We start from the raw sequence: 17939 nt of genomic DNA, 5'->3' as shown, positions 1-17939 counted from the left end.
GCAGTGGCCACTCCCAAAAATAATCTGCTTTTCTTATGTAGGAAATAGCATGGTGGTGTTAGATACTCTTCATGCAAATTTTCACGATTTAATGGCATCAGTCTGTTATTTACAATGTTACTCTCAACATAGGGGAAATATTCGGGTTGTTTTTTTTTTTTTTTCTTCACATGCAAATGTTGCAGGAATAGATGTGAATATTTTAGAACTACTTGCCGGGGATATTAATTAATTGGTGTGCCTTAGCATTTAATTTATATCATATACAAACTTACTTAATTTTTTAGTTGGTAAAATGGCCTAAGTTGATTACAGTTAGAAATGGTAGTACAACACATACTCCTATTACTCCCTCCTTCATTTCAGCCACTGAGACCAAACCTTTTCTGCAGACTCTCAAGCAAGAAATGGTAGATTTATTACTTACAGGGTTTTAAATGTTGACAACAATGTAAAACAAATGACGCTTCAGTTCTACGCTAATATATTACTAATTCTATCTTGCCTTTGAACAACTATGTCATTGTTTCTTCATAAGGTGAATACAGGAGAATAATTCCCACAGCCTCTTAGAGTTTGCGGTCACTTTGGCAGCTGTGTGGCTGCTTCTTGTTTAGCAAGTGGCTTTGCCGTAGTAGAGTTGCATTTGCTGCACAGGTCTCTCATTTCTAGGAGACTTTCTTCCACAGCTTTTGCAAATGTGTCTGAGGAGGTTTCTTTACAGTCTTTAAAGCTTGAGATGCAGAATAATATATGCTCTGGCTGAGGGTTATAACATGCCCCATAACCATTGGGCACCACAGGCCCATAGCAGCAGAACATTTCCGTAGTAGTTGGAACCTGATTGTAGGGAGAAGGTAAGGAGCAATCTTTGATTAATCAGCTGGTTAGGAATGAGGAAAAAGATAAACAAATACAAATATGGTGAATCCCCCTTGTAGAATATCACTTCCTTCAGAAGTCCAGATCTGGAGCTGACACTTGAAAGGTAAAAGCTGATCTCAGTATAGAATATGGTTGCTCTGTTTGTTTGCCAGCGTTTGAAAACTAGTATAATTTGACGTAGATCTAATGCATTTCTTTGATCACTTTATATAGACCTTTAACAGCTGTGACTGATGGGGAATTTTTAAGGCTGTATGTAATTCTGATGCATAAAAATGTGACACACAAAACTTCGCTAAGGTTTTTAATTTCTTAATCTTATCTTAAGGTTATGTTAAACTTGTAATGTGAAGACTGTAATAAATTATAAAAAGTAGTATTGTCCCTTTCTAATAATCATTTATAATTGTGATGCTGTTTAAAAATATATTTTAATGCATCTAGGTGGTGTATTTCTATTACACCTCAGTTTAATCATGGCATAATACAGGAGTGAAATACTTTCTACTGCAGAAAATAAAAGATGTGTTAGAAAGCTCTATGTTTCAGACTTTCTGTACATGAGCCTTCGCAAATGACGTTTGGCTTTTTAATGGTGTGGAGCAAGCCATTAGTCCTGCTAATAGAGCCATAGAATTGTCAGATAAATTTGCTGTGCAACAGCCGAAGGCCATAAAGCTATTCAGAAGCACTCTTTGCTCACGGATAGTTTCTTGGAGAATTTATGTAGTAGTATGTTGGTTTCATTCGCTCATGTCTGAAAGCCTACAAACATTATGACAGGATCAAATTACTTATTAAGGTTTTACGCTGTAGCATGATATTTTAAGTCTCTTTTGTTGCATAGTTCCAATCTGTGCAGTTGGGCTAGTGTTTCAGTAAATGAATTCCTACATAGATTTCTTCTTTCATTAGAACTGCTACTGTATGCAATGAAACATTTAATTTGTAGGCTGTATGCTATGAAGATGTTTCCTTATTCAGAACATTGAATGTAGGAAATGTGGACTCTTAGAGTATCTCAGTAGAGTTGCAAATAACTTTAAATCCATAAATGCCTGTAATTCCAAGATGCATGCCTGCAGAGATTGCAGTCTTACACTGAGTAACTGAAGGCTCTTGAAGATTACAAACACAGCTACTTTTAAGAGTAAAATTTCCTCATGGCTCTTGGCTTTGGTTTCTTAGAGTGGCAGCCTGTCTGGCTTGTGGCTGTACTGTCACTAGAGTAAAGAATTCACACTAGAGCTGTGACCTTAGGGGAAGGAGAAGAAAGGGAATGAGAAGATATGTAGTTTGGAAAGTGAAGAAACACTGAGCCCCCATACAAATTTGACTGTGTTTGTGTGTATTTCCAGAATCTTCAGTAAGGGCTTTGGGATGTTGCAAGAGAAGTCATAAATTCAGTCATTATTTACTGTGCTGATTTTGCAGAATGAACCAAAACATGATTAAAAATCAGGAGAATTTTGGAGACTTCTTGATGGTATCAGCTTTTTTTTTTAAAAAACAAAACAAAACAAAACAAACAAACCATTGTTCTCCCTGTGAGCTACAAGGTCTGGCAGAACACAAATGAATTAGCCTTTGCTTAGCAAGACCAGTGAACAGGAGAAACTCACCTGGCTGGTAGAGAGGATGAATCGATTGCTTGTCAAATATGTCTCATCCGTAAATATCTCTGGCAGTTCCTTGAAGTGTTCCCGTGCCACCTCTCTGAGCCCTAGCAGATGATTGTCTATGGCCATTCCAGTAATAGCCTGTGTACAACGTAATAAGACATCAGCATTTAACTGAGTATGGAGACATTTTCTTGGCTGTTACTGCCTTGTTTTCTGGTCAGAGTTGATGAACTTGGTTTGAGTGAGGTCATGCCTGTAATGTCCAGGTATTACTCTGAGTATGCACTTTGCTCATGATCAGTAACTAGAAATTCTTATGGTGCTCTGAAGATGTAAAAATTAGGAAGGAAGTGGTCTTGAGATGCATTATGTGCTGAGGTTATCTGGCATTCTGGGTGCTCGTCATCTCTCAGAGCTGAATGTCATGGGCTGGGCATCCAAAGATGCTGAGGGGAGCATATGGGACACCAGAAATCTCTAAGTGTGTTGTGGAATTTCCTGTGCATCACTTGGATTATATTTCAAGATAAGACGCTCCAAAATACCTCCAAACTGGAATAAATCAGTCTTTCATTGCCTTGCTGCCAGCATCTCACTCTGGCAGGTAAACCATGTGTCATTCCATAGAATTTAGATCCAAAGATCTGATAGATGTCCGCAACAGGTTTAATAGTGCCCACAGAATAACAGATTTACCAGTGATATATCGCAGATCTACTAGCATACCCCACCACTTGAGAAGACCGGGATAAGGGACACAGATGCCTTCTCAATTTAATTCACTGCACAAATATTCCAATTCCCTCCCGCTGTCCCTGTGGTGGTGTCATGGCAGAGCTGGATTATCCCAGAGGCAGCTGTGACTTTAGCCCTCATTCTAAGGAAACAATTTGAAACATCAAGTGTAGGACAGCATAGTTGGATAGTATCATAGTCCAGGTACCATGAGTCTAGAATCAAATTAAACAGAGTTTAACAAAGGAGACTAATGTGCTTGACAAGCAAGAGACCTGGAGCAGTCTACTTGTCATCCTGCTAGCAAATGTGATTGAAGATGGCTAACAGGATAGTTAGAGTTTTGTTTCTTCAGGAAATCAAATAAAAATGTTGGCATCTGAAGAACAGCACTGAGCTGTTCTAACCAGGCAGGATTTGCCTCAGATTAAAACGTGCATTTAAAATCCTTCAGACTAGCTTTATTCTAGCTAGTGAGAGCAATGATTATGAGGACCGAGCTGTAGCTCATCCCTGGTAAGAGGCTGAAGTCGTGTAGGAAGGAAATGCTGAACAAGGGACAAGGGACATACACAGAGAGCAGAACTGATGTCCTGCTCACACAGGCCCCTTGCAACAAGGGAAACAGGGAACCTGAGAGAAGGCAAGATTTAAAAAAGAGCACAAGCTTTGTTTCCCTTTTAAGGGGAGAATTAAAAAAAAGAAAAGCACAAGTTTGCTTTTCCTCCTGGAAGGAGAATAATTTTAACCACTAGTAAGTGCCTGAAGCAGGGGGCCGGGAGTGCGTAGTCTTGTTTGGCTTATTAAGGAACAGGCACCCGTTGGTAAAGGGGGTATTTGTTCATCAGCCCAAACGGAGCAAGGATGCTTGCAAAAAAGTAGTGTACATCAGGGCAGTGCTTACATTGTTTTTCCCATAGAGGGAAACTGACTTGATAATCAAAGGAAATATTTTGCTATCACACAAGATTTATAAGGCTGTTAGCAATGACATTTTTGCAACATAGATCAATGTCATGTCTGAGGAGAGGCCGAGACAGGCTAACAAAATAAACTGTGAGTCAATGCATAGGAAAAAACTGTGCTAAATTGAATTTTAGAGCTCCACATTTAAGATAGCAGTGCTACTAGTAAGCCCTAACAAGGGGAAATAAAATCATTAAATTGCTTTTTGTTTTATGAAGTAGATTTTTTTTTGTTGTTTTTCTTAGGAGCTATTACATTTCAATCTGTTACACACAATTTAGTCAGACCATGTTAACTCTTGCCCATAGTTTAAAGGCACAACAATTACATTCTGCTATTCTGAGAAAGAAATGGGGGCTTGGTGAGTAGAAATACCTGGAGACCTTTTTAAATTCAAAGATAAATTAATTTTCTGATGGCAATTTCAGTATTTTCCCATAAGCTACGCTGGAAGCTGAATTTTATGTTTCTGGAACTGAAATGACTTGGAGGGGGGATTTTTAAGGAATTTTGTGTTTTGTTTTGTTTTGTTTTTTAAAAAAAAAAAAAGATATCCTACAGAAATTCCATTGGTTGTGACATCATAGACCTACAGTATGTTTTGGTAATTGTGAGATTGCCCTACGATGGCTGAGGTGAGACAGCTGCCCTGAAGTAAGACTTGCCTCTCTTTTAGAGATGATGTGGAGTCTCAAGCTTCTAAGATATTGGTTCCCAGCACAATGCTTGAAACACAAAACTGTTTTTTTCACTGCTTCTTTTGTTTCACAGCCTTAGGAACAAATTCTGCCTGAAAGCAACACCTCGCCTGTCCAGATACCTTTGAAACCACCTCTGGAAGTGAATGATTCCTTAAATATTATGAGTATTTAAACAGTAATCAGGAATGTGGGTTTGTTAGAAAATGCTCTGAGGCAAAACCATAGGTAGCAAATTCACTTAACATAGCTGGTTATTAGCATTGATTAATTTAATGAGTGGCTTGACTAAGTTATTTGCAGAGTAAGTCTGTGCTTTGTCTTGGCACTGCAGGATGTGGAGCATTACCCAGGCTGAATTGTCTCATTTTTAGTCAACAGAAAATGAGTTGTACTTGGTACTAAACTGATTTCTTTACTCGAGAGTGTCTCTTCCTTTTATTAGACACTGCATTCAGCTCTTTAAAAGAGAGCTTACTATAATCTTTCCTTCATTGTTAATAATCTTTATTAGAAATTGCACTTTGGAATACCAGTCCATTTGAGGATCAGGTCCCAGATAAGGACCTCTCTCCTCTAGGGAAGAGGAATATAAGAAAATGCATAAATGATTAGTTTGAGTGGGGAGGAAGTTCCTGATGTGTTACAGCTGTCTTGAGCTTATCTGTAATGTTATAGCTTATGGGTCTAAATACCTGTAAATTTAGGAGATTTGGATTTTGCAGGTGGAGTTCTATTTCTGATGCATGTTACACAGCAGCTAAATTGATTGCTTTTAAGCCTTGCTTACTTCTCATCCTCATAAGGCTCTCAGCTGTCCTTGACAGTTTTCTTGGCTCTCTGCATGGCTAACATTTCATGTTGATCATAGAGCACACAGAATAAAGGCTTATTTAATCTGGCCACCTTTCCTTCTTCCAAACCTTTCAATATTTTTTAAAAAATCTCTTTATTAAATTTTGACTAAAGCTCTTGGATGCCATTTGTTAATTGTTAATTTGTACAGCACCAAATAGTGGAATTGTAATTCATGTCTGGGACTCCTAATTATGACACAAATCATAAATGTTTCACAGATGCACATTCCCATGAATATGTTGAATACAGAGTGTTATGTTCCATGACAGTTCTAGATAAGGGAGCTAAAGCCCAAGAGTGATTGTCTTGCCACTGATGTCTAATGCAGAATTTTGTTATTTTGCTTTCCAGGAAGTATTTTTTTTTAAGATGAGTTTAGTTGAATGCGTCTGTTTGGAGGGTGTTTGGGTCATCAGAAATTTTCATAGGTGTGACATAGCAGGTACTTTCCTATTTAGAGAGGCCTATGTTTTCTGGTGCTTAAATAGTTAATGATTGTATCTTCGTACTTTTCTTGAAAAAGACTAACTAGTCCTTATTCACACAAAGTAGTGTTTTACTTACCAGAATAGTGTAATTAGTCTGAGCTGCAATTGCATCCTTAAATCTCTGCATCTTCTCAGAATCCTGTTGAGAGAATTGAAATATATCTATTATTGAATAAACTCTCAAAGCAATAGCATCTTCCATCAATTAACCAGCAGCCAAACAGCAAGCACTTTCAAATGTCCTTTGCTCCTGGCTCGGGTGTAAGTACTCTTTGTAAATGAAAAGCCGTAGGGATTCAATGTCCTGATCAGCAGTGGTGCCTGGTTGTGCAAGGGTTGAACAGGCTTTTATTGGTGGTGGTTTGTTGAAGTCAAGGAAAGGCTTGCAGTTTCTGTCATGGATTTCTTCTGTGGATTTTGAGGGTGTAGATTATTACTAATTGAATCACTCTGTTTGAGGTAGGTAAAATAATTGCCTAGTGTAATTCAATGTTTTCAAAGCAGCCAGGCAGTGTATCTTCTCCAGAATGGTTAATCTAGACAATGACAGTGATACTAATGAAAGCCATTACTGGTATTTTACTACCTGGTCAAAAAATTACTCCCCTGTGTGAAAGGGCATCTAGAATTTTCCAAGGCTGCTCTACCCTCCGCAGATGCCTTACATTTCAGATAACAAGCTACTAAATTTTGACTCCTGTCAAATGGCAGCCTCTTATATTTAAGAGAATGATCCTAAGAAGTGCTGCCCTGCTGTACGTCAAGTCCAACACTGCAACTCTGGGAGACCCTGAAACAGCCAGAAATGACTGGGTCCCCAGATAAACAGGGAGCCTTCAGCTCCTATGGACGATGAATGATCTTTTGAACAAAGAATTAATTTCAGAAGCAATTCAAGGCCACCATCAGGGACCTTCAAAGTAGAGTCTGATATTTTTTTTTATAGGGCTAGAGCTAGGTCTTGGTTCCCTTATACAGATTAAATTACCAAATGCAGTCTTTAAATCTGATTAATTTACAGCTATTCAGCAATCTCTGCAGTGTCAGTTGCTGCTTCTTTTACAGCAAGTGTCAAATCCATGAGATATTTCTCCTGCTAGAGAATCAGTCCAACTCAATCAATCTTTGGTGACTGCTCAAGCCATCGTTTGAAGATCCTTTTTATTAGCATCAGATAGAAAATTGTTTTTAATTTGATTTCGATTAATGACTATTAACAAACAGTATTTTGGGGAGTTCAAGGCTACTTAAATCAAGTGATGGGTCTCTGTTCAAAAAATGTAATTAACCCCTTCACATCCAGAGGTAATCTGTAGTCTAAAGAAATCACCTTGGAATAGGGTTGTGTTAAGTGAATTTTGTTTCTAATGATTCTACAATAACAATATACACATTTTTGAACTTAAAAGATTTTCATATCAAAACCAAGATTTCTAACAGTTTATGGGAAAGCAATCAGATCAGTTTAAATGCTCTTTGCATCTCTCAGTGGACAAGAAGCCAGGGAAGCGATCAGTGGATTGGTTTGCAATATGATTGCAGGCTTTTCACAAGGAATGAAATAATTATTCTCCTTATTTGGTACTGCCAAGGCACGCAATATAAAGATTTGGGGATGGAGACTGAGCTCGCTCTAGACATGCATGGCATTCTTCTGCTTGCTTCAGTGAAGCAGTTCAGTTTAAGATGCTGTGACAGGTGGGCACAATCTCAGATTTGGGTGGTAAAATGGTGAGAAATGTTGAAGCTTTGGGAGAGCTGCAGAAGTCAGTAAGTGTTGGAATAAGGAAGGTAAAAAGAGATTGTTGGAGGGAACAAGAAGGATATGGCAAAAAAAAAATGTGCTAGGAGCAGACTGGCTCCTCATAGGAGTACAGTCAGCCTGCAGCAATGCATTTTGGGGTTCGGGGTATGCTGAGTGCCCAAGTGTGGAGGAGAAGGTGTGCACAGGTGACAGCAGCTTCTAATTAAATACTATTAAGAACCATGTTGTCAGACAGGACCCTGATAGCAAATAACAGCCTCTTCTTATCTCCTGTATGGTAGTCACTATTGTGTGTAATAGTATGGTCATAATCTGCCTTGAATTATCCACTCGGTGTAAGGAATTACTTCAAGTTTCCTTTGAGTTATAATTTTAACGTGGAACTTACTTGAGTCTTGTTCATCCTGAGCTAAGTTTTAGGCATGGTAACCTTAAGAAGATTAAAGAAGCACTGGGGGAACAGAGCACTTCTCTGGGCAAATTTTCCTCATCATCTGGGACATTAGAGCTTGGTTTACAATATTTCATTAATTTACACTTAATCTACGGCCCAGCAATACTTCTACCAATGCTATGCTAAATTCTAAAGAACAGCCATGTGGGCTGTTGCCACTGGAGTCGGCTTACTGTGCAAAATAATCTGTATTGTGGCAGCATTTTGCATCTAAACAGCCGCCTGGAAATTCCCTGTACAGCAGCAAAGTGCAGTGTGTGGAAGTGGCACACAGAGAGATGTTGAGGGAGGGTCTCCAGGGATGGCAGGAGGGACAAAGCTGTTTGTGCAGCTATAGTCTCAGCTCTCTCAGCTGTGCCTCTTTGCATCCCCATCTACTAGGTACAGTACTCATGCTTCTGGCGAACAGATGGTGGTGTCTCAAAGAAAGGCAATTTAATTTTTGTTTTTGCAGGGTGATGTCAGGACAGTTTGGAGAATTGTTTTATTAGCTTGATGAAGTTTTTTCATCGTGAAGGTTCAGACCCCTTGAGGACCCTGTAAAATTGACTCTGTCTGGTAGAAACATACCTTTAAAACCAAAAAGATTAGCCAGAACATATCCACCTTATCCAGAAATCAAAGCATGTGAATTGTATCACCTCTCACATTGCAATCTGCAGCAGAGATGTCTACTGCAGGGGACCTGCCGGGCAATTCCCCTGGTGTCACAGCATAATGACCCTGAACTTTGCATGTTCAACCTAGATCTCTCCAGGGGGCAGAATTTGGATCTGATAGATCATTCAGAAGACAGTACTGAGTCTAAAATCTTATGGTTTATTTCTTACAATGTCATGTTTAGGCATCTTTTGGATGCTTAAATAAAAATAAGAAAATATTTATATTGAGCTTAATGGTTGGTTTGCACAAAAAGCAAAATCCTGTAAGGCTTGCTACCCTGCCCTATGCCTTTATGTTCTCAGTTAACAGTTAAAAAGTGAGAGGTGGGGCTTCATGGATGCATTATTTGCTTAGTGTTTTGCTAAAGAAGGCAGAGGGAGCCAGACCAACATACCGATAGAGCTGTCTTGTCATCCGTCATTGCTTTTACAAAAGCAAATGCTTCCAAGGTAGCAGACCTAATATTGTCGACTCTGCCCTCATCAAATCGGCGTATGGAAGCACTTTCATAGGTAGGGACAAGTCTCTGGTGGCATCTGAGAGAATGAAGTAAGAAAAACAAAGAATAATTATTTTCAAGGAGTCATAAAGAGTAAAAGAAATATAGGCTTGGTAGGTTTTATTGTTACAGCCACAGTTTTATTTTTCACATAGTATTCATCTTAATGTTGATCGAATTCTATAAGAAACTTTAAAAAGATGGATGCTCACTCCTTTCTAAAATGAGAAGCTGTATACAGCTGTATACATTTTAGTTATGCATTGCCAGTAAAAAATGACTTGCTGTGTAAAAATAAGCCTAGTAAAACTAAAATTTACTAGATCTCAAAGAATGTTTTATTTGTACTGCATCATAAAATAATTGTGTAATTAATCATTACTTAAGGAGTGAAATATGTTTTATTTAAAACAAGAAAAAAAATGCACTCTGTGTGTGAATGAAAAATAGAAAACCAGGAAGGGAAAAGAGTGCTATTTGAGACTGTGAGCTGGAATGAAAACCCATGTAGCAAATAGAACAAAGTATGAAGGCTGTTGTTTAATCTGGGACCAGGTAGATGGTACTATTCCTCGTTTCAGGAGACCTACTGCACCTTCCACTTGAAGCAGGGGTCTCAGAACATAACTATCTCCTACAGTTTTTGTTGCATACATGGGGTTTGTATCATGGCTGGGATCCAGATGAAAAGCTCGGACCAGGTAATTATTTGAGTTGGTTAATGGAATACTCAAAATGGATGTTTAACAAATGTTAATAGAGTATGCAAAATGTGTTAGGCATCTCTGGTTTTGACTAGGTGAAGAGCACTTCGGGATTTAATTTGACATGATAAAGAATTATTTGTGTAATAGGCTGTTCTGCAGGAAACCATGCAACCAGTCTCTAGCCTGGAGCGTTAGCTGTTTTGACAACGCAGAAAGGAGCTTTTAACTTTTATAATACCATGGAAATTAGAGGATATTATCAAATCTTGAGATGCCTGTGAAGAAGGAAGCAGCAGTAGTTACTGTCCTGTGTAGGAATTCTGATCTGATATGCTGCTGTAGTATTTTTCCCTGTGAATTCTTTTCCCGCTGAGGGGATGTATATGTGGTGAGCTATAGGTTACTGCCACGGTTCCTCCCAAGCTACCCACAGTGCCAAGGGAGCATTTCTGCCCCAGGGACTTGAGTTCCCTAGCTGCTTCTGCTGCTGTGGTTGGAAGGGTTGTCTGCTGCTCCTTGCCATGTCCCCTCATCCTCTTCTCTATGCCAAGCACAGGGACAGCTGCGGGGAGGGTACTGGCTGGGAATGGCATCTGTGGGACACAGGGATGGTAAGGTAGAGCACGGAGAGGGAAAGGGAAGGAAGGAAAGGGGTACTTTCTCAGAACCAGATGGTAATTTCTATCTTGTCTGACCTACACTCGTTAGGCAAGATCACTGATTTCCATGCAGGAGGCATTTGTTTGGGTGCTGAGGAAAAAATGGACCCTCTGTTTAAAAAACAAATTATCAATCTCCTCTTGTACTACTTTGTTCCTATGATTGGAATCAACCTTACCTGTAAAATGCCAGCTGAAGTGCTACTTGAATGTAGGCATCTGGGCTAATCTTTTGTTTCTTAATAAATTCCTTTCCATAGTTCTCAAACTTGTAGGCGATAAAGTCCAGATTTTTCACTATCCTGGAAAACAAGTAGAGGCAGTTACTGTGAGGGCAGATACAAGAATCTCGTGCTCCATTTCCATTGGCAAAGAAAACCCAGATGTAATTTCTTGCCTGTACCCACTCGGATGTGAGTGGTCTTCTGCTCTGCAGATAGTCTTGGCCTTTGGTAACTTGCTCCTAGTCACTTTCATTTTTATAGATTTTAGACTGGACTTGTTATCTGCAGGCTTAACATGAGCTGTGGCACTCAGGTCATTCTGTTCATTTGAGTAAATTTTTTTGTTTTGTTTTGTTTTGGTTTTTTTAACCTAGTGTTTTCAGTCCTGAAGCCTAAGCCAGGTCCTTCTTTGTTCTTGACAAATTTCAGTGAGATTTACTAGTGTGAGAAATGGATGGATTTAAAACCTGATGAAGGCTGTAAGCTCCTTGCAAGTTTCAATTTAGAGGACTACTACCTTTGTTTAAAAACAAAAAATAACTACTCTGCATCCTGAATGCTTCCATACTTTCATGTATGCTTCTAGCCACTTTGAGGTCTCATCTAATGCAATCACGCTGGACGTACTTAGAGCTGATCCTGCAGACAATGTGTTAATTCTCTATAGAGAGATTGCAGGCCTGAGTGCTGAGATGAAATAGTTTGGAAAAAAAAAATCTCTCATTGTCATCCCTACCCCTAAAGATCGTGCAAATCTTTTAGAGTCTGGAAAACACAGTCAGAGGAACTAACCTTTGCAGGAGCAACATGGGTGTAAACAAATTACACTCCTAAATTCAAATTTTTTATTCAAATTTGTTGTATTCTACTGTCTCATATACGTATCCCCATTGCCCTGGCTTTGACTTCAGTCAGGTCAAACCCATAAAGGGCATCCACACAAAGAGAGGACCTGTACTCCCATGCAAATAGGACTCATCTGCTTTTCCAGTGGTCTTTAGCTTTCCTAATATTTACACAGAAGGAAAACAATGGTAATGCAATTCTTGAATACAGTGAAGTGGCTCCAGCCTGTAAGAGTGCCATCCTGAAAAGAGATGCTAGGTATGTCTGGCTTGGAAGAGGAGGAGGAGCGAGAGGGCAGGGAGAGCCTTCTAGGAGGAAACCCATGCCTGCACTCACTGTGCTGGGTATTTCCCAGCTTGCAGTCACTGCTGAGAAAAATGAGGCTTCTGTTCTACCTTTGGAGTTTTTCTGCTGATGATGCCAAATGTGCCTGAATTTCAGGGGAACATTTCCATCTTAGTCTCCGTGGAGCAGGAAGCTCGCTCACTGAATCAGCTCGGACTAATTTCTTGGAGCTTTCTTTCCTGTTAGTATGTGAGAGAAAAGTCATTAAGGTCACAAGAATAATCTATTGGTTAAACCCTGCCTTTTTTAGCAGGTAAATTACTGGTTTCCAACAGTTGCATGGGCCTTAATGGCCCTGTGCACCAGGAGGAATTTGCCACTGGTGGAGGCTTCCCAGAGGCTGGAGTGGGTACAAGACTGTACTGAGAGGGGACTTACATGTGCTTGAGCAAGTGTTCAGTGCACTGCACCAGTACGATGCCATCGAAAGGGGAATGTTCACACACGGTACCACAGACTCCGTCTCTTCCTACCACAAACTAAGCAAGGCAAAGAACAAACGCAAGATGTGTGGGTAGGGAATAAAGCACGTTCTGAGTAAGTTACCCGTATGGCAATCTAACAAAAGATGTTATCGTTCTCCTGTGGTTTTCTTATTGCTCATATCAGGAGCTTCCTTGACTTACAGATCAGTGGGTGACTTGCAGGCTTTTCGCAAGAGACTTTCTTGTCCTGTGAATGCCATTACATTGGATGCCTTTCATGCTGCTATTTTGGACTCAGTCCTGCAAGAATGTAAATTTTAGCAATTCCCACTGGAGTCTGGAAATCGAATTTAGCATCTGCTTTATGGAAGAGAAAACCCATCAACAGAAAGACAGGCTGGGGTTCTCCTTCCACATTTGGGAGCAATGAAACTTCGGTATCTGGGAAGTCCCTTAGGATCACATTTTATTATACATATTGTATCAAGGGAGCATATCCTTATTTGATAGCTTTCTCATAGCTTCTTTTACTGCTCTGCTTCCTTTTTTTTTTTTAAGTGATGTTTTCTTAATTTCCTTCTTACTTGTCTTCATTCCTGACTTCATTACATACATAGGGTATAACTGGTGGCTTTTAGCCTGCTGCACTGTAGTTCTGTGATACCCCCATGCAGTTACTTATTTCTGCACCTCAAACAAAAGCAGATGTCTAGGACAAAACTGCAACTTGTCTCACATGTTTCCTATCCTTTTTCTGGACTTTTCTTCCCACTTCTTTTGAAGTGTCTTTGGCTGGACTTCCCTCACTCAGCTTACACTGTGCATTTGTACCACACATACGCATCCTGACTCCCTGGTTCCCATGAAGTTTTCACAGAGTAAGTGTGTGATGCAGAAAGTTTACCTGGACGTTTTCTGATACCTTTCTGCAAGGTTGAAGAAGAATATGGAGAGAAAGAACAAGTCCTACTGTGAGAACAACTTCCTACATTATCTGTGTTTGTGTGAAAGAACGCGAGATCTTTTTTCCTTAAGAATTTCTCTTTACCTTTGAACTACTTCTGCCCTGAAGAAGGGCAATACATCTGGACAGATGAAGCTCTCCCAGATACTGTGCAAGTTTATCTGCTTTCTGCTGCCTTCTGGTAGTAAACAAAAAGAAAATCTTGTTTATTCTCATCTGCTTGAAAAATCTCAACTAGTGGCCCTGCAAATAATAGAGGATTCTAACTAAAGAATGAAGGTTTGTTCTTTAAAAACACTGCACTGGAGTGTGCTAATAATGCCATTTACAGTGGCATAAATCAGAAATTACTACCAAAATGTATTTGCACTGGGGTAAGTCAGTGCCAGTGAAATTAATTTGGTGGTTTCTCTTTTCATATTGCTGTTCTTAGATATGGCAAGAGCAACAAGCATTGCGCATGCAATGTATCAGTCAGGGTTTTTTTTTAATTTTTCATGAGGTGTCAACATTGTTGACAGTTGGAGAGTAATACATTGCTTCACCCTGGGTCTATCACAAACTGTGAAAATAACAATGTGACACTTTCAAATATGACAATCGAAATCTGATTGGGAAAAAGGCTGGAGAAATCAATACTTCCAGGACAGTCTCAACAAGGATGTCATTAAATGAATCAACAGTCTGTTAAGTGAGAACTTAATACTAACTTAAAAACATGCTAAATTATAAGCACTAGTATTTCTAGGACATCAGGAAAATGTGTGAGAAAATGAAACAGAGAAAGCTATTGAGCTTTTCTTTTTTGTTCTGAGATGCTAGTCCAACACTTTTTTTTATTTGACTGTAATTAAATGCATACTGGTTTTGTTTGTTTGTTTGGTGGTGTTTTGTTTTGGTTTTTTAATCAGATGTCTACCTACCTGTATGTCTGTATATCTACCTTCTCAAGTGCAAAGAGCACCTTCAGGGCAGGTGAAAGCGTACGTGTGCTGGAGAAGGCCCCCCCACTGCCAGCACGGCAGTAGGTCTGCTTCCCCTGCCTTGCAAGGAACAAGGCTGCTCACACCAGCCCTGCCTTGGCAGATGCTGACACCACCTTCCCCTCTTTCTCCCTCTTGATTCTAAGTGGTCCCTACCACGAGGGCAAACGGAGTCCTTTGCCATGTGCAAGTAATATCACAGTACTGTAAGGTTTTTACCTGCATAGGTTTGTCATACCAACGATTGGCCCCGTTTTTATGGTAGCCTCCCCCATGTAGCAGTTGCAATGCCATGTTTGTATCATTGAGTTCCACCCCGCTTGGGCTGTCCAGGCACACCAGGCATATGCACCGTTCAATCATGTCAAGAGAGTCGCGGTTAGTAGAGTCTGGGGACAAAAGAGTGAAATGTTCACATCATCCTCTTACCTGTAGCGCAGGACTGGCTGGGGAACCCTGCTGCCTTGGAGAGCATTGAAGATCTGACCCTGACTCTGCAGTGAGCTGATGTCTGCAGGGCTCTCAGCAAAACATCTCAGTGCAAGAAAGGGTTACACCAAGGCATTCACTCGTGTTAACTTTTGCAATATCTCTGTGTATCTTTCGTATGATTCAATAAAACCCACTTTCTTTTTCTGCCTTTCATTCCCTGAAGTAATTATGTTAAAAAATAGATCTATTTTACTCTTAAAGCCAGCAATGCTTACTTATTTTATATGTAACAGTTACAGAGAGGGCAGGTGGAAAATAGAGAATTTCAGAGCTCATACTGTTCCTGCAGTGCTGCAGTATTCTGCTCTGGAATAGCAGGGCCTATACTGGTTTTGTGCTATTCTCCCATTAAAATCCTTTCCAGGACAAGGACAGCAGGGCTCATGTCATTTTTGTGTTCTTGTATTAAAACCCTCTTCTCTCTCCTGCCCCTGATGATTTCTTGTACTTCAGAGAAATAAGTTCTGGACTGGGTATATTCCCTGTATCACATGAGGAAACATCTGTGGGTGAGGTCGTAAGGTGTAGTGTTTGAACATGGTACTGCCAAAAGCATGGGTTGCCACATTCCATTTCCCTCCTATCACTAATGTACTGCTGGATAAAACATGCTTTTTCTGGCTCTCTTTCTCTATTTATTTTCCCTCTCCTGTCACTCTTGCTTCTACAAGTGGACTGCAAAGGCTATTTTTACATTGCTTTCCTCTTTATTTATGGTGTATTTATGCAGTGTTTTTTTTTTTCTCAGTTTTTTTAAACTCAGAAATATTATGAAGGTAAGGGTTTGTTTGCTTCTGAGAGCCAGTTTGAGCCATAGGAAATATTTAATCATGAGCACTTAATACAGCTCTTAATTGAAAGGATAAAAGTGTGGAACCTAGAACAAGAACCTGTCTTATTAAAAATCATTAATTGCTGTTAAATGGTTGTTAACAAGATCAAAGGAAAAAGGGCTTTCAAACATAAACTTAAAATTCCTTCCACTCTTAACAGATCAGCTTTCATCTGATGGTTTTGCTAGATTTTGGTGAAAATGTTTTTGTTTCAGAATGTTCTTAACGAAAGACATGAATTCAGATTGATCAAAACTTCTTGCAAGTCTGTGTTAAGTTCAACAAATCTATGCTGAATTCAGGAGATTATTTTAACTGAAAGAATGGAATAAATACTTAAACAATTCTGATTTGCATTTGAAATATGGAGCCATTTCAAAATGTGCAGGTTTGTAATGTTTGCAAATATGAAAAGTAGCTTGATCCTCTGAAAGGACAGCATTTTTCAAAGTAAGAAAAAAATGTATCTTCCCAAAATGAGCAACATAGGTTAGGGAGGAGCTAGAAAAAAACCTGATGTTTGTTATCATCCAGGTTCATTCTCCAGATGCTATGTAGTTTAAAAAGAGCACAAATATGCAAGAAATGAAAAAGCTGTCAAGAGGAGAGGCAAGTGACAGCAGTGGCTGAGGAGGAAGAGGGGGAGCTCTGGCCTCTTGCAGGTTATGGTGAGGTACTGTCTGTGGCTGTCTGCCAGCTCCTGTGAGGGAGCATTGGCAGCCATGGGCCCGAGTGACAGAGGCCAGCCTAACTTCTTGCAGGCTGTGTGGGGAGCTGGTGGAGCACACAGTGTGTTTTCCCTTGCTCATAGCAGCTGAGTCATAGGGAAGGCACCTGGCATTCCTGACAGCTCCTACAAAGACTTGAGCCAGGAGATTGTAACTGACAGGCATGCAGATAGGTTGAACTTTCTGTCGGTGATCTGTGCACCCTACAACATGTAAAATGCTAATGAATTGTCTTCAAAAGCATTCAGAAGCTTTATAAAAGGGAGAAGAGATGTCCCTGTCCTCTTGGCTGTAAAGCTCTTTTAGTACTTGGCACTCACAGGGCTGGCCATAGTTGTGGTTATTTATTCCACGGGTGGTCTGAGTACATCAATGCAAAGGCTGAAAAGATCCTTGTGAATGGAAGTTGCCCTATAGACATCAGCTGGTGGGATTTGTGGACAGGCACCTTCAAGGAAGAAATGCTTGGATAGTGATTTACAAACTGCTCACAGCTTGCTCAGCATTCTGCTTTATGTTGTCTGATAGGTTTATATATATTTCATTGTGGCTGCTGCCCACACATCTTTGATGGATATGAAGCCCTTACTCTGACATACGGCTTCAGGGTATCTTGAGTCCAGGTATTAGAGTGAATAAAATTAAGCTCTGCTAGAAAGAGAAAAGTAGGGGAAAGATGCCCATACAGAAGGAAACAGACATGTCCAGAGAGCTGATCAAACACTGAAAAAATTATCATGTGAAGCAGGCAATGAACTGCACAAGAACTCATGAACCATGACTTAGGATGGAAAATAAGTATTTCCAGAAAGAGCGGAAATGGGGAAGTGTGAGAACAAGCCTGAAGCCCTGCAAGACATTTACTGTCCTTCTTCCTTTCTAATGTACACAATTGCATTGAATTGGCCAGTCAGCTTTTGTTTAGTTGAGGTTTTTGTTTTAAAAAGGAAAATATGAGAAGAGAGTTCTGAATCAAATTCAGGTATAGTGTGCATGGGACAGCAGCCTCTAGAGCAGAAAGAATTCACTTCCTGTACTTAGGAGAGTGAGTTAGTTCTGCAGCCCGAATGCAGCTTAAATACTGAATGTGTTTATAAATC

At 39.8% G+C, this 17939-nt stretch overlaps 1 protein-coding gene across 1 annotated transcript in view; it reads right to left on the bottom strand.

The window, feature by feature from the left end:
* Window positions 1-569: 569 nt before the first annotated feature.
* The window catches only part of CHAT (choline O-acetyltransferase), a 29307-nt gene continuing 11937 nt past the window's right edge, over window positions 570-17939 (bottom strand). The window contains 9 exon segments of the mRNA XM_010121442.2: window positions 570-590; window positions 592-840; window positions 2508-2645; window positions 6329-6391; window positions 9529-9670; window positions 11179-11301; window positions 12465-12593; window positions 12793-12893; window positions 15006-15175. Coding sequence (XP_010119744.2) covers window positions 570-590; window positions 592-840; window positions 2508-2645; window positions 6329-6391; window positions 9529-9670; window positions 11179-11301; window positions 12465-12593; window positions 12793-12893; window positions 15006-15175 — 1136 coding nt within the window.

Source organism: Chlamydotis macqueenii, chromosome 7, assembly GCF_036417535.1.
Source record: "Chlamydotis macqueenii isolate bChlMac1 chromosome 7, bChlMac1.mat, whole genome shotgun sequence".
NCBI classification, from domain to species: Eukaryota; Metazoa; Chordata; class Aves; order Otidiformes; family Otididae; genus Chlamydotis; species Chlamydotis macqueenii.
This window is presented reverse-complemented; position numbering and strand designations above follow the sequence as displayed.